Source organism: Aspergillus ambiguus (genome assembly GCF_047715705.1).
Source record: "Aspergillus ambiguus strain CBS 117.58 unplaced genomic scaffold BDV59scaffold_17, whole genome shotgun sequence".
Classification (NCBI taxonomy): domain Eukaryota; kingdom Fungi; phylum Ascomycota; class Eurotiomycetes; order Eurotiales; family Aspergillaceae; genus Aspergillus; species Aspergillus ambiguus.
Window position 1 is genome coordinate 527,234 of NW_027395530.1, and position 12,520 is coordinate 539,753.

The window sequence follows — 12,520 nt, forward strand, 5'->3', positions numbered from 1 at the left end:
TCCCCATCAACAATGGTGGGCAACAGCTCGACAGAGAACTCCTGAAATGCGCTTGAGCCTTCTTGGGCCGCGTCGTGCTCTTGTTGTTGCTCGGTGCTTGGCGGCTCAAAGTGATATGGTTGATTATCCATTTTACTTGATAGGCTGTCATTTCTGTTACCTGCCCCAGTTGTATTACCTGCCTCAATTGTACTGTGGCCCGGATCGGAGGAGATCATGCTTCCTCTCCTGGGAAGACTTTCTCCTGGGGCCGACTGAGGATTTCTCCCTTCACTTGGAGCCCAAGATGCGGGTCTAGGGATCCGCACGTTCCTTTGCCAAGCACGGATATTATCTAGATCTGTCAGAGGGTAGGCTTGCCAAAGCTCTGCGTTGGAACCTCTCCCAGCATATCTTGCATCACTACCGGGCGCCTCGGTTGCCTGAAGCGTATGAAGTAGCTGCTCATCAGATACTTGCTCTAGTAGTTTCCGAAGGATGTACTCTGTCATGTTCAGTCGTGCCTCGAGGGTTCGTATATAGTTTTTCGCTGGCCCTCTTGCATTCCCAGGTCAGTTCTCAACCCGAAAACGCGATAAGGGTATTGCTTCAACATAGCTGTAGAGAGAAGGTACCTTTTCATTTGCTTTGGCCAGTCGCAAATGAGACCGGAAGCTTGACATTCCGCACATGTAGGTCTATGCCACGTCAAGAAGGCAACCATTCAGCATCAGTCCAGTTCCCCGCCAAAGTCAATTCAAGCAGATTATAGAGGTTTCGAGATTACCTATCTCCACTGCACTAGAACAGACACTTTTAAGTAAGATTTCTCGTGAATATTGCAGCGCAAGCAGAGATACGTAAGTATCACAACATGATAGTATGGTAAACTCACCTTCCTTTTCTTCGAACGACATGCAGCACATGCGACACTGATGCGCAACGAATTTACGGATGAGTCAGATCCATCCATGTTCTTCTGATAGCATGTAATCTTTGGAGGAGTTTCTTTCGCCCACCGTTCAGCCACGAACTGTACGGTTTTCGGGCATCGGGGGTGGGGGGTGGGTGGGGGGCGCACGCAAAGTAGATAAAAGTTGAGAGATATGGTCAAATTCCTCCCGGCGGGTAAACAAGAAGCCGATATTCCAAACCTTAGAAGGGCTGTTCGTACCGTTTCTGGCTGCGGTAAACGCCGTACTACCTATTTGTACATATCTCGTCGTTTGTCTGGATATACCTCTCACCACAGGGAGCAGCTAAAGGACGAAATGACCGCTACAGATCTGCCTACGGGGGGCTAGGTAAGCATTTATCACTAACGGTGTAATTCAACATCGGGCATTCGCTCGAGACGAACTGGAAATCTCTCTAGGTCATCCCTTCATACCATAACTGATGATTAACTACTCGGAACTCAACCGTCTAAAGCCATGGAGAATACTAGGGACACTGTGAGATCCACGCTGAACCGCGTAATCGAGTTTGTGCTTCCTCTTCTCGATCAACACCTGCAGCATCAACAGTCTGTCCAAAGTCACCTTCCACCAACCATTCTTTTTGGCTGTCTCTGGCATACAGGGCAGTGGCAAGAGTACACTCGCCTCTGCGCTTTATGATGAATTCAGGCAAAGAAGTCCCAGCCTCCAGGTTGCATTCGTATCTCTCGATGGTTTTTATCTCAAGAAAGACGACCTCGATTCTCTTTCACGTGCGTCTCCCGGCAACAAGCTGGTGTCAGTGAGAGGTCCACCAGGTACACATGATGTTCATCATGCTGCGCAAACTTTGAAAACTCTGGCAGAGGGCCCATCCCACTCTGGAAGAACATCAGTCACTATACCGATCTACGACAAAGGTGCATTCAAGGGTCGCGGTGATCGACTTCCACCCAGTGAGTGGCGAGTCATTCAGACTCCGGTGAATGTAGTCATTTTTGAAGGATGGTGTCTTGGTTTCCGTCATCTACCTCAGGACAAGCTCGAGAAAGCTATATCTGATGCTATACGCCAGGACCAATCAGATAAATCACAACGAAGGAAATCTGGGAGTGCGATCCTACTGGAACATTCTCCGGAGCACTTATGCCAGATGAATGAGGCACTCCGAAGTTATACACAGGGCACGGGAGTGACGGCTTTCACGGACGCGGTTGATTGGGATGCATTCATTCAGCTCGATACCATCGACCTGCAAAATGTTTACAGGTGGCGGTGGGAGCAGGAAGCAAGGATGCGAGCTGCGACAGGAAAGGGTATGACTGAGGAAGAGGTGAAAGAGTTCAGTATGTTCATCTAGCCCTCTCATCGACCGAAATTACGCTTCTATCACATGCTAATTCAAAACTACGAGTTTTACAGTTGACAAGTATATGCCTTCCTATTATCTTTACATCCCAGGCCTGCGCGAAGGAGTTGTATCTAAAGACAGACAGCTGAGATTAATTCTTGGCCGGGATAGAACTGTCACTGAGATTCAAGTTATCTAGAAGCAAAATATGACAGCATGCCATTCGTACAATAGAACAATTACAAGACTGCAGTCAGATTGTACAAATGTGTCAGACTGCCAGGTTCGACGATGTTGTGTCAATATAGGAACAAATAAGCTGATTGGTCTGAGCTGTCCTGGCCTACTCCTCACTGATGTATCTGGCCATAGGGCGATCGATTAATAATATGTACTACATGTCCATTCAATGTGTGACTTTCTTTTATCATTGAAGCGTGGGAAATATAGTAATCATGTTGAAAAAGAGTCAGACTTGCTCAGAACGAAACCCTTCATAGAACACGTAGAAGACTAAATCAAACAACAGAACCCAAGATCGCCGTAGACATATTTTGTCTACATGATAGCTGTAGAGACGCCAGTCATCCTGGGAGACATCCCCCAACAAGCCTAGCTAGCAACGCGTAGTGAAGGACAGTCAACCATAGAAGTTGCTTGTTAACAGCTCAGGTCCCAGGTGCCAGTCGTTGAGGTAACTCTATAGAATGTGCGGCATAAGTTTCTACCGTAAACAGTCATCGGCTTGGCGGGACAACCTTTTACCGGGTGGGCCAATCTAGTAGTGATGCTCTGGCCGGCAAATCCTCCTCCATTTTAGACCCAGTATCATCAAGTTCGAGGGCCGTTGTTTGATATAGCGCGTGGAAAAATCAGTCAGTCATGTGTTTTATATCGAGCCATGTATCCCATTCACGGAAATATAAGTCTCATCGGTGATTTAACAGTGTATGCCTTTGTTGCATATTCTACAGTAGAACATACCTAACGAAGCATCAGACTGAAACCAAATGACTACGAATGGAATTCACAAGTACAAGATTGCCAGCATCGGTGCTGATGGGATCGGTCCGGTAAGCTCGTGAGCACAGTTCTTAAGAAGCTAAGTAATCCTAACTTTAGTATAGGAGGTGGTAAATGCTACAATCGGCGTACTAAAGGCGATGCAAGATATCCTCAAGACCTTCGAGCTTGAATTTACCCAGCTTGATTGGGGTACGGCACGGTACAAGGAAACTGGGAGATATATGCCTGAGGATGGTCTGGACATTCTCAAGAAGTTCGATGCCGGACTCTTCGGCGCTGTCGGTGCACCAGGTATATTCCCATGCCCCATTTTCAATACGACTATAGAAAACACAACGCGGGCTTCAAGCTGACGACCTTTTTTCTTGTGCAGATGTTCCCGATCATATCTCTCTGTGGCAACTGCTCTTGGCTATCCGTGGTCCCATGCAGCTCTGGGCCAATGTACGACCAGTGAAGAACTTCCCCAATGTACCTTCACCCCTATCTGGTGTCAAGGACGGAGACATTGATTGGGTCCTTATTCGCGAAAACAGTGAAGGAGAATATTGCGGACAGGGCGGACGTACACACCGCGGTCAACCTTGGGAGGCTGCAACCGAGCTTTCTATTTTCACCCGCGTGGGCGTCGAGCGCATCATGCGCTTTGCTTTTGATATTGCCCGCAGTCGCCCACGTAAGCTCCTCACCGTGGTCACCAAGAGCAATGCCATGCGTAATGGTATGGTTCTTTGGGACGAAGTGGCTCTGAAAGTCTCGAAGGACTATTCCGATGTCAAGTGGGATAAGGTTCTCGTCGATGCCATGACTGTCCGTATGGTCAACAACCCCAAGTCTCTCGACACCATTGTTGGCACCAACCTGCACATGGATATCATGTCTGACCTTGCTGCCGCCCTTGGTGGTTCTATTGGCATTGCTCCCTCCAGCAACCTCGACCCGACCCGGAAGAACCCTTCGCTTTTCGAGCCTGTTCATGGGAGCGCTTTTGATATCACCGGAAAGGGAATCGCCAACCAAGTTGCTACGCTTTGGTCGGCATCTGAGATGCTGCAATGGTTGGGAGAGAAGGAGGCTGCTGACATCCTGCTGCAAGCTACCCAAGAGACATGTAGCCTTGGTGTCTGCACTCCTGATCTTGGCGGCAAGGCTACTACCACTGAAGTGGCGAGCGCGGTCGTTGATGAAATTAAGAAGATTGCTGGCAAGGCTTAACTATGCCTTAATACATTGTTCCCATTTCCTTCTTTGTTCTTGGAGAAGTTCGAGAACCAGACATGACCACAGGAACATTCTCCCATTCTCCAACGTTGTAGAATAGTCTCGCCATTCTATAGACCTGCTAGCATAAAAAATTCTAGTCCCTCTCATAGCATAGTTTAAATTCCACGCCCAGATTGCTTGTGCTATCAACTCTGTTTATGAGACCCAGTTGTATAGCGCCTTCCACGTGCCTTGGATTTTATGCGGGGCTAAGGTTTGCTGGGATACGTCTTATGCGATCGCATTTACTGCATGTATACTCCTGCGGGTGCCCCTTCCAGTGAGGTCAAGGACGATGGGGCTTAACGAGATCGACTTCGCGACAGAGACAGCATGACTGCTTAGTGCGACCCTGAAAGCAGATAAACTTCATTGAGATACGGGCTTTTCCCCTCCGTGAATCGCTTTTAGCGGGGAATAACGACGCTAGAGAAGGCCACAGAGCGTATAGCACAGTTCGCTGCCCTTCTTTCCAGCATTTGTCCTTTAGTCAGCACCTAACCGACCTCAGGCCAGATGCCATAATAAGCCGAGAGCGTTGTAAGTCCCTCTGCCATCCATTCCGCATCTACACTCAAATGATGGCCAACCCTTCCTCCACCCTGGGGAGGGAGAACTCGTTCCGCATTCCACGAGAGACGGGATAGTTACGCACTGTTACGTACGGGAAGTCCGAGTTCATTGGCAGCTCGAGTGGGATCTTCTTTGTCAATGCTGTGCGGCGAGCCTTCCACCAGGAAGTATCACGCTTGTCACAGGTGCCTCATGAGGCTATAGATGTGTCACCCGAAGAATGCATATTGCCACAAAATGAAGATCCGCCTAGGGATAGGGACCGTGATGAAACCACGGCAGATCCCATCCAGCCCACCCTCTCGTACGGCCCCGCGGCTCCGCCCGAGCTTGGCCATCCACCCCCTCTGGAACTGGCCAAAAAAGCTCTTCATGACCTACTTTCAGACCTGGCACCGCTTGTTGCCGTTCCTTCACGGTCCGTCCGTCCTAGAAGATCTACTATATTTCTACAGTGACGTTCAACGGCAGCCACACATGATCCCTGAGCATGGTCGTCCATTGCCACTAGCTGAGGTGGTCATCCTACAGTGCATCTTTCAACTTTCCAATTTGTACCATAATGAGTTAGCAGCATCCTCACAGGTCCAAGTTGGCGAAGAGCTGCCAGCTCTGACTCGCCTGGCGGTCGAGAGTGATCTAATATCAATCCGGGCGCTGTTTGCCATGGAGCTTTTGCTTGTAGTACGCGCGTCTCTGCGCACTGCTGCAGTTGTCAATGGCTTGCTCAATCGCTCTATATTCCTCGCAGGGCTCCATCGTTGCCCCGCTCGCTATGCATTCTTCTCCCAGGATGATTGCAGCTTGCGGAAACGACTCTTCTGGAGTACCTATATCGTTGATCGCCACATATCTCAAGCCTTGGGGCACCCACTCGGCATCCAGGACTCTGACATAGATGTTTGCACATTGACCGGGCTGGAAATCCACCAACATCAACCAGAATCCACAGAAAATCCTTGCACGGCCGACTCTCGTTCACATACTACAAATGATCCGACAACTAGTCACCAGCCACCGAGCCGCACCTCTCGTAGCATGGCCAACAATCCTTCTGAGCATCCTCTTCACAAAAGCACTCAAGGCGCGACTATAGATCATACTCAACGCCAGTCTCAGCCTCCGACTCAGGCAGAATATGATCATTCAGCCCTTGACCACCACGCAGATCTTTCCAGGCTTATAGGAAACGCGCTCGAACTGTTCCACAAATCCATTCACATCCGTTCCATTAACTGGGAATCCCATATCCGTCTCTGTACCGATGTCAATGCTTGGTGGAACGCCTTACCAACCCACCTGCAAGATATGGAAGAAAAGACCAACGCAACTGATGAATCAAAGCATCCGAATAGACCTATCCAAACAGACAGTGCCTGCCCGGAAATTTCTATAGTGGATTTCTTTCGTCTGCTGCATACCCAGATAGTCCTTCTTATAAATCGACCGTGGTTGTCTCTCGAGCCTTCATCTGTGGAGTTTTGCACCGCATTACAGACATGCATTAGTGTATCTCGAGAAACCATCTATACAATGAAACACCAACTCGACAATGGTCTCATGTTGCTTTGGTCGAGTTACCTTGCGACTGCCTGGATGGCAGGTATCATAATTGCATTCGCGTGTCATCTGCAGCTATACCCGGAAGACAAAGCTAGAACGTGAGTTGAGAGATTGCCTTCGGCTCCTTACGTCTCAGAAGAAATAACAAGATAAGCTTACTCATACAACGTCCACACAGTGAAATATCGATATGTTTAGAAATCTTATCATGGTTGTCGAAGCGGTGGACCTCGGCCAAAAACTGCCACGCCGTGCTCTCGGATATCCAGAAGAATTTCTTCCTCCAAAGTTCGTACTCGTGGCGGAAACAACTACGAGCTAATACATTCTCCGCCATTCGACGTGATAGGAGCGCAGCCCATAGTGAACAGCTCACTCAACCCGCAGAGAAAAGACGCCGACTCTGCCGCAATATCACAGGAGGAAGACAAGATTCTCGAACGCCGCAAGAAAGGCAGAACTTGGCTGTAGATTCAATATTTGAACCTTCTAGCTTATTCTATCCCCGTCAAGAAACCCCTCTTTATCCCGATTTTACAGATATCTCAGTGGAACGACCATTTACGTTTAATAACACTGGTGAGATAAACCTGCAGCAAGGCAATTATAATGGGACGGGTGACACACATTGAGGTCTTGGTTCTCCTGATACCACATTGGACTGTTCAAACGGGCTTCAATCTGATCTGCAATGGGCTTCAAGAGTTGAAGTAGGTAATAATTGGAACATTGGGATGCCGGACATTCTGGCGGGGGTCATGTTGGAGAACATGCAGAATGATTTTTTCAAATACCCACTCACCGAGAACCACTCTGCTTAGCTGAGCACTGAATGACTGCACACCTTTCCCTTGTGCAAATTATCTCACAGTGAATGATATCTCTCTAACACACTATTTGTAAATTAGAGATATGCATCCCTCCGATCCCTCGATACCAACAAATACTTCCAACATGAGGTTTACCTTGCTATTATTAGCGTTTAATATGTATAACCACTTGTGAAAAAATCACTTTTTGAGAATCGCATGGAGAATATTCTGTCAAGAGAAGAAAGGGGCTTTTCCTGTTCTAGCCACCACACCTTTCAACTCTCAACTTCTGATCCTCTGAAGAGATCACTAGTACTATGTTGGAAGACAGAGATCTATAATTAGATTTTCATTGTTACTGATAAGATGGGCAATCCAGACAAGAATTTCAGGAGGAAGACTCTAAATCATGTCGGCCTGGGGTTTTAAGCAAATTTGAATAAAAATAATTTATTAGAGACCAAAGTGGGACACTCTTGCCAATGGGGGTATCAATCACGGCCCTTGCGCCCATTGTTTGAATATGATCGAAGCTGCGCTACCAAAAGAACAGCTTTCTCATCTATTCTCTTCATTCTCTATTGTATGACGTTTGATCATTTGATATCCGACTGCATCATCCCCTAATGCTGAACTGGAAGGCATCTTTGGGTCCTGCACCAACTAAGCCATAATTGCGGTTTCTCCCCATCTTGCGGCCGACAAAGGTGCCGTCTCACTGCGACACTTGGTCACGTTAAGGTCAGTGTTGAACTGAGCTTGCAAGATATCCAAGTTATTCAGTCGGCTTTGACAAACAGTCAACCAGAGTGCTGCATTAACATCAACTCAATCCAAATAACATATGTAAATAAAATTATCTACATATACCGGAGCATTATTTAGTAGGCTTCGTCTACATTTTGAGGTGAGACCATCATCTACCCTGGAGGTGGAAACGTTGCTTCAAGAGACTGACCAATCACTGACGCACTTCAAATTTACGGTAGATTGTTGCGGCGCTTCAGGAAAATAGACTTCAGTTAAATCGGCGGAATATTTTGGCGACGGAGTGAGCGTCTTGATGGCGTTCTTGGCTCTGCAAGGTGAATATGGTCGTCAAGTCTTGGCGAATTTTACTTCCGCCCCGTATACGGCCTGTGCGTTGTGGGACCTCCCCACGGGGTAAAGCTGGGGTACAGAGGAACTAAACCCGGCGAGATATTTAAAATGTCAACATTGCCCTGATGCCTAATGCCAGATAGGTTTCTTGTTCACTTCAGAGAGTGGCGGTAACCTTCCTCATTTAACTTTTTCAATTTTGCCCAAGTCATCACCATGGCGGGTGGCGAAGCTGTCAACATCTTCAACTTAAAAGCCAGCGGCTTACCGAAGGAGGCTTTAAGCTGGCGTCTGTGGTTTTCTGTATTCAACTTTGGTCTCCTAGGTGCTGCACGAGGTGTCGATGAGGGTCTCATCACGGGCGTCTTCAATTCGCATGCCTTTAAAAGTCACCTGGGCATTGACGATCTCACTGCAGAAGCGCTTGCTGACGTTAAAGGAACTGTCTCGTCAATGGTTCAGTTAGGTAGTATTCCTGGCGCTCTCCTGTACGAACATTTCAGCCCAACCTTCTAGTCACGTTCAAGGCTAACTCAATCGTGAATTAGGGCTTATCTAACATGCGATCATTACGGTCGCGTCTGGGCAACTCGGCAGCTTTGCATACTCTGGCTAACCGGTATTGCTATTTTCATGGGAAATAATGGTAGTATGGCGGCTGTCTGTGCCGGCCGTTTTATTGCAGGCGTTGGTGTCGGAGCAACGGTCGTTGTTTCACCCGTTTATCTCTCTGAGATATCTCCAGCGCCTATTCGAGGCTTGTGTACCTGTGCGTTCACGGGTATGGTCTACCTTGGAATTATGATGGCCTACTTTGCGAACTGGGGTGCACAGCTTCACATGGGCGATAGCTTTTCTCGTTGGGTAAGCAACAATAAAGAGTCTTCTGACCAGATCGTCAGAGCTAATGAGCACAAATTTTAGGCCGTACCAACTTCGGTCCATCTGATGTTTGCTGGTATCATTCTGATCCTCACTTGCTTTCAGCTTGAGTCACCTCGTCACCTGGTTCGTGTTGGCCAACGCGAGAAAGCATTGGAAACTCTATGCAAGTTTCGCGGGCTTCCTCCGACACACCCTTATGTCGTGGACGAAATCAACGCCATCGACGCCTCCTTCCGGGAGGAGGAAGCAACCTTGGGGATTGGCTGGAAGGGCATGTTTAAGGAGGCTTTTACGGTTCCTCGGAATAGCTACTGTCTGCTTTTGACCAACCTAGCCCAGATCATGGCTTGCTGGTCGAGTGGTTCCTCAATCACTGTTTACGCCCCGGATTTGTTCAAGATTGTCGGTATCTCTGGAACTGAACAGTCCCTTTTTTCAACTGTCGTCTTTGGAATCGTGAAGTTTGTTGCGGCCATCATTTGTGCTCTCTTCCTGGTTGATATTGTTGGCCGGAAGCGCGCCTCGATTTACGGCATCGTTCTGCAGACCGTAGCCATGTTCTACATCGCTATCTTCCTCAATCTCGTTCCTATCGCCTCTGAAGAGGACTTTGAGCCGACCCCATCCCAGAGCCGTGCATCGAAAGGAGCTATAGCCTTCATTTACATCTCAGGTGCCGGTTGGGCCCTTGGCTGGAACAGTGGGCAATATCTTCTTTCTTCAGAGCTATTTCCTCTTCGCGTCCGTGCTTTATGCTCGTCAATTACAATGGCCATGCATTTCGTCTACCAGTATGCTACCAATCGTGCCCTTCCCGCAATGCTTCTGGAAAGTGGTATGACACCTGCTGGCACGTTTTACTTCTTCGGTGTTGTTAGCATCATTGGCGCCATCTGGGTCTGGATTTGTATCCCTGAGGCCGCTGGTCGCAGTCTCGAGAGTATCGACAGGCTCTTTGACCTACCATGGTACAAGATTGGTATATATGGTCGGCAAGCGGCGGAGGATTACGATCGTCAAGAGGTAGAGAGAGCTTCCATTGAGATGAAGGAGGACGATAGACCTATTGTTACTCATCGCGAGACAGCATAGAGACACAGTGGCCACTTCTCAGTTTCAGGGCGTGAGCTCGGCTGTGTTGATTCATGACAGACAGAACCACTTTTTCTTCTCCACCTTGTGACTTTGATTCTCTCTCGATAAGCGTAGGCTCGCATATATCAAATCTACAACCTTTATCAGTGGTCGGACAGATGATGCCTCTATGTTAGACTTCCGTCCATCTGGGATCTATATGGGGTATGATCAAAGTCAAAAGATATCTAATCATGCTAAGACGATAGCTGCGAGGGTAAGCCAGCCTCATTGTCGCGGGTTTCTTTAGGGCGTCAATATGGAACAAGGGGGTAGAATCGCAATTCCTGAATGGAGAACAGATGAGACTCTCGGGAAAAGCAAAAACTGGTGCCAATTATATCAAACACGCCTACAGTAGTGATAAAGAGAAAGACATGATATGAATACTTAGCCGCGAGCATATAGATTTCTGTCGGCCTATGAGAGGTTTCATCTCTTGACGCACCAACAAAACAGCCAGTACTTTAACAATCACGTTCCACACCAGATGTTCTCTGCTTGTCGAATGCTACGAGGAGATCTATATGGAGTCCAATTCTAGTAAATGTCCGAAGTGGTAGCGGACCTTCATCAGGAACGGGATGTTGTTAAGTCTGGCATTCGACTTTTTTTCACTTGATTTTTGAGGATGTGAGCTATATCCTACTTCAGGTCCCCTAGGTACGCTGAACCCATGTTTAGCTCGAGGGCTTCCATATGTGGTCCCTTTTCAATACATCAAGAGGTACACATCCTCATGTCGGTGGAAATTTTTTGTGGAGTGTTGAGATCACATTTTTCGCGGATGAACATGCCCGACGCGCTGCAGAGGCGTCTCCTATTATCAACGAGCATCAACGATATCTTATTAGATTGGCCCAGTCATCCAAGAGAGACACATGTTCTGTGATCGTGCTGTTGCCCTGCATATTCCACTTACTATCTCGTACGCCTAGCATAAAACAATGTTGGTAATAATGGGGTCCTGCCGATTCTGCTCCAGTGGACATTTCATCACTAATGCCGAACGAAATATCGGGATCGACTGCGAAGGCACTGGCAAATATTCAAATAGCTTATGATCACAATTAAAACCAATTCACTACATATTTCAGAGTATATATCAAGGATACTCTAGAAATAAGGGGTTTTAGCTAATATTAGCTCCTTACATATAGTACAGTAATAGCTAGCTCCTTTGGGGAATATTCTCCATATAGTTTGTCTCTTTTAGAACGCCTCATAGATATATTAAAGTGTGGTATTGGTACGAGAGTATAAGCGGATTCGCCGTCTAGCGAATGGCCGAAGCTATAACTATGAGGTTCTCTATCCTGCGAATCATGTTCGTAGGAAGAATAGAGTTATCTCCTTTTAAGGAAAGAGCTATATACAGCCCTTATATATTTCATAGGTCTAGTGGATCTCTAGGCTAGAAATCTCCCCCTATATATATAATGCTCTGATATAGCGCCCTAAAAACTTCCGCTCGTCCAGGGCTGGCATATATATGAATATACCCTGGCACCCAAGCGATCCAGAGATTTTCTGACTCTACATCGGACAAGCCATAATGTTATGACATATAATCTCGAAACACCGCAATAGACTGTATCGTCCTCGGCATCCTAGTCTTAACACCATGTCTGGGATTCAAGGGGGGGGAATGCAGTCACAATTCGTAGTCTTGGCTTACATGGCCTTTAATATGCCAATAACGCGCAGTAGCCAGTGCTTGATGAATCTGCAGGGGGTGTGGATGATGTGGATGACTTTTGTTTTTCAAACGTTGACAGGGAGAGAACTTGACAGATATTTACACCCGCCAGCGGGCAAACGGTCTGTGGGTCCGCATCTGAATGTTGCACTATCAGTCTGGCAAAGATCCCAGGAGAGTGTAAATTCTACTAATG

At 47.5% G+C, this 12,520-nt stretch overlaps 3 protein-coding genes across 3 annotated transcripts; all 3 read left to right on the plus strand.

The window, feature by feature from the left end:
* Positions 1 to 1,412: 1,412 nt before the first annotated feature.
* Positions 1,413 to 2,467, plus strand: BDV59DRAFT_193500 (P-loop containing nucleoside triphosphate hydrolase protein; the record flags this gene model as incomplete). Its single annotated transcript, XM_073692240.1, has 3 exons — positions 1,413 to 1,508; positions 1,561 to 2,263; positions 2,340 to 2,467. The coding sequence occupies 3 exons, from the start codon at positions 1,413 to 1,415 to the stop codon at positions 2,465 to 2,467; spliced, it is 927 nt and encodes a 308-aa protein (XP_073547757.1).
* An 811-nt stretch (positions 2,468 to 3,278) lies between these two features.
* BDV59DRAFT_202346 (isocitrate/isopropylmalate dehydrogenase family protein) lies at positions 3,279 to 4,509 on the plus strand (the record flags this gene model as incomplete). The annotated part of the gene is made up of 3 exons (XM_073694015.1): positions 3,279 to 3,341; positions 3,396 to 3,585; positions 3,668 to 4,509. The coding sequence occupies 3 exons, from the start codon at positions 3,279 to 3,281 to the stop codon at positions 4,507 to 4,509; spliced, it is 1,095 nt and encodes a 364-aa protein (XP_073547758.1).
* Positions 4,510 to 8,822: 4,313 nt separating this feature from the next.
* BDV59DRAFT_202347 (general substrate transporter) lies at positions 8,823 to 10,583 on the plus strand (the record flags this gene model as incomplete). Its single annotated transcript, XM_073694016.1, has 3 exons — positions 8,823 to 9,094; positions 9,155 to 9,470; positions 9,531 to 10,583. 3 exons carry the CDS (start codon positions 8,823 to 8,825, stop codon positions 10,581 to 10,583), a joined length of 1,641 nt encoding a protein of 546 aa, XP_073547759.1.
* Between the last annotated feature and the right edge of the window lie 1,937 nt (positions 10,584 to 12,520).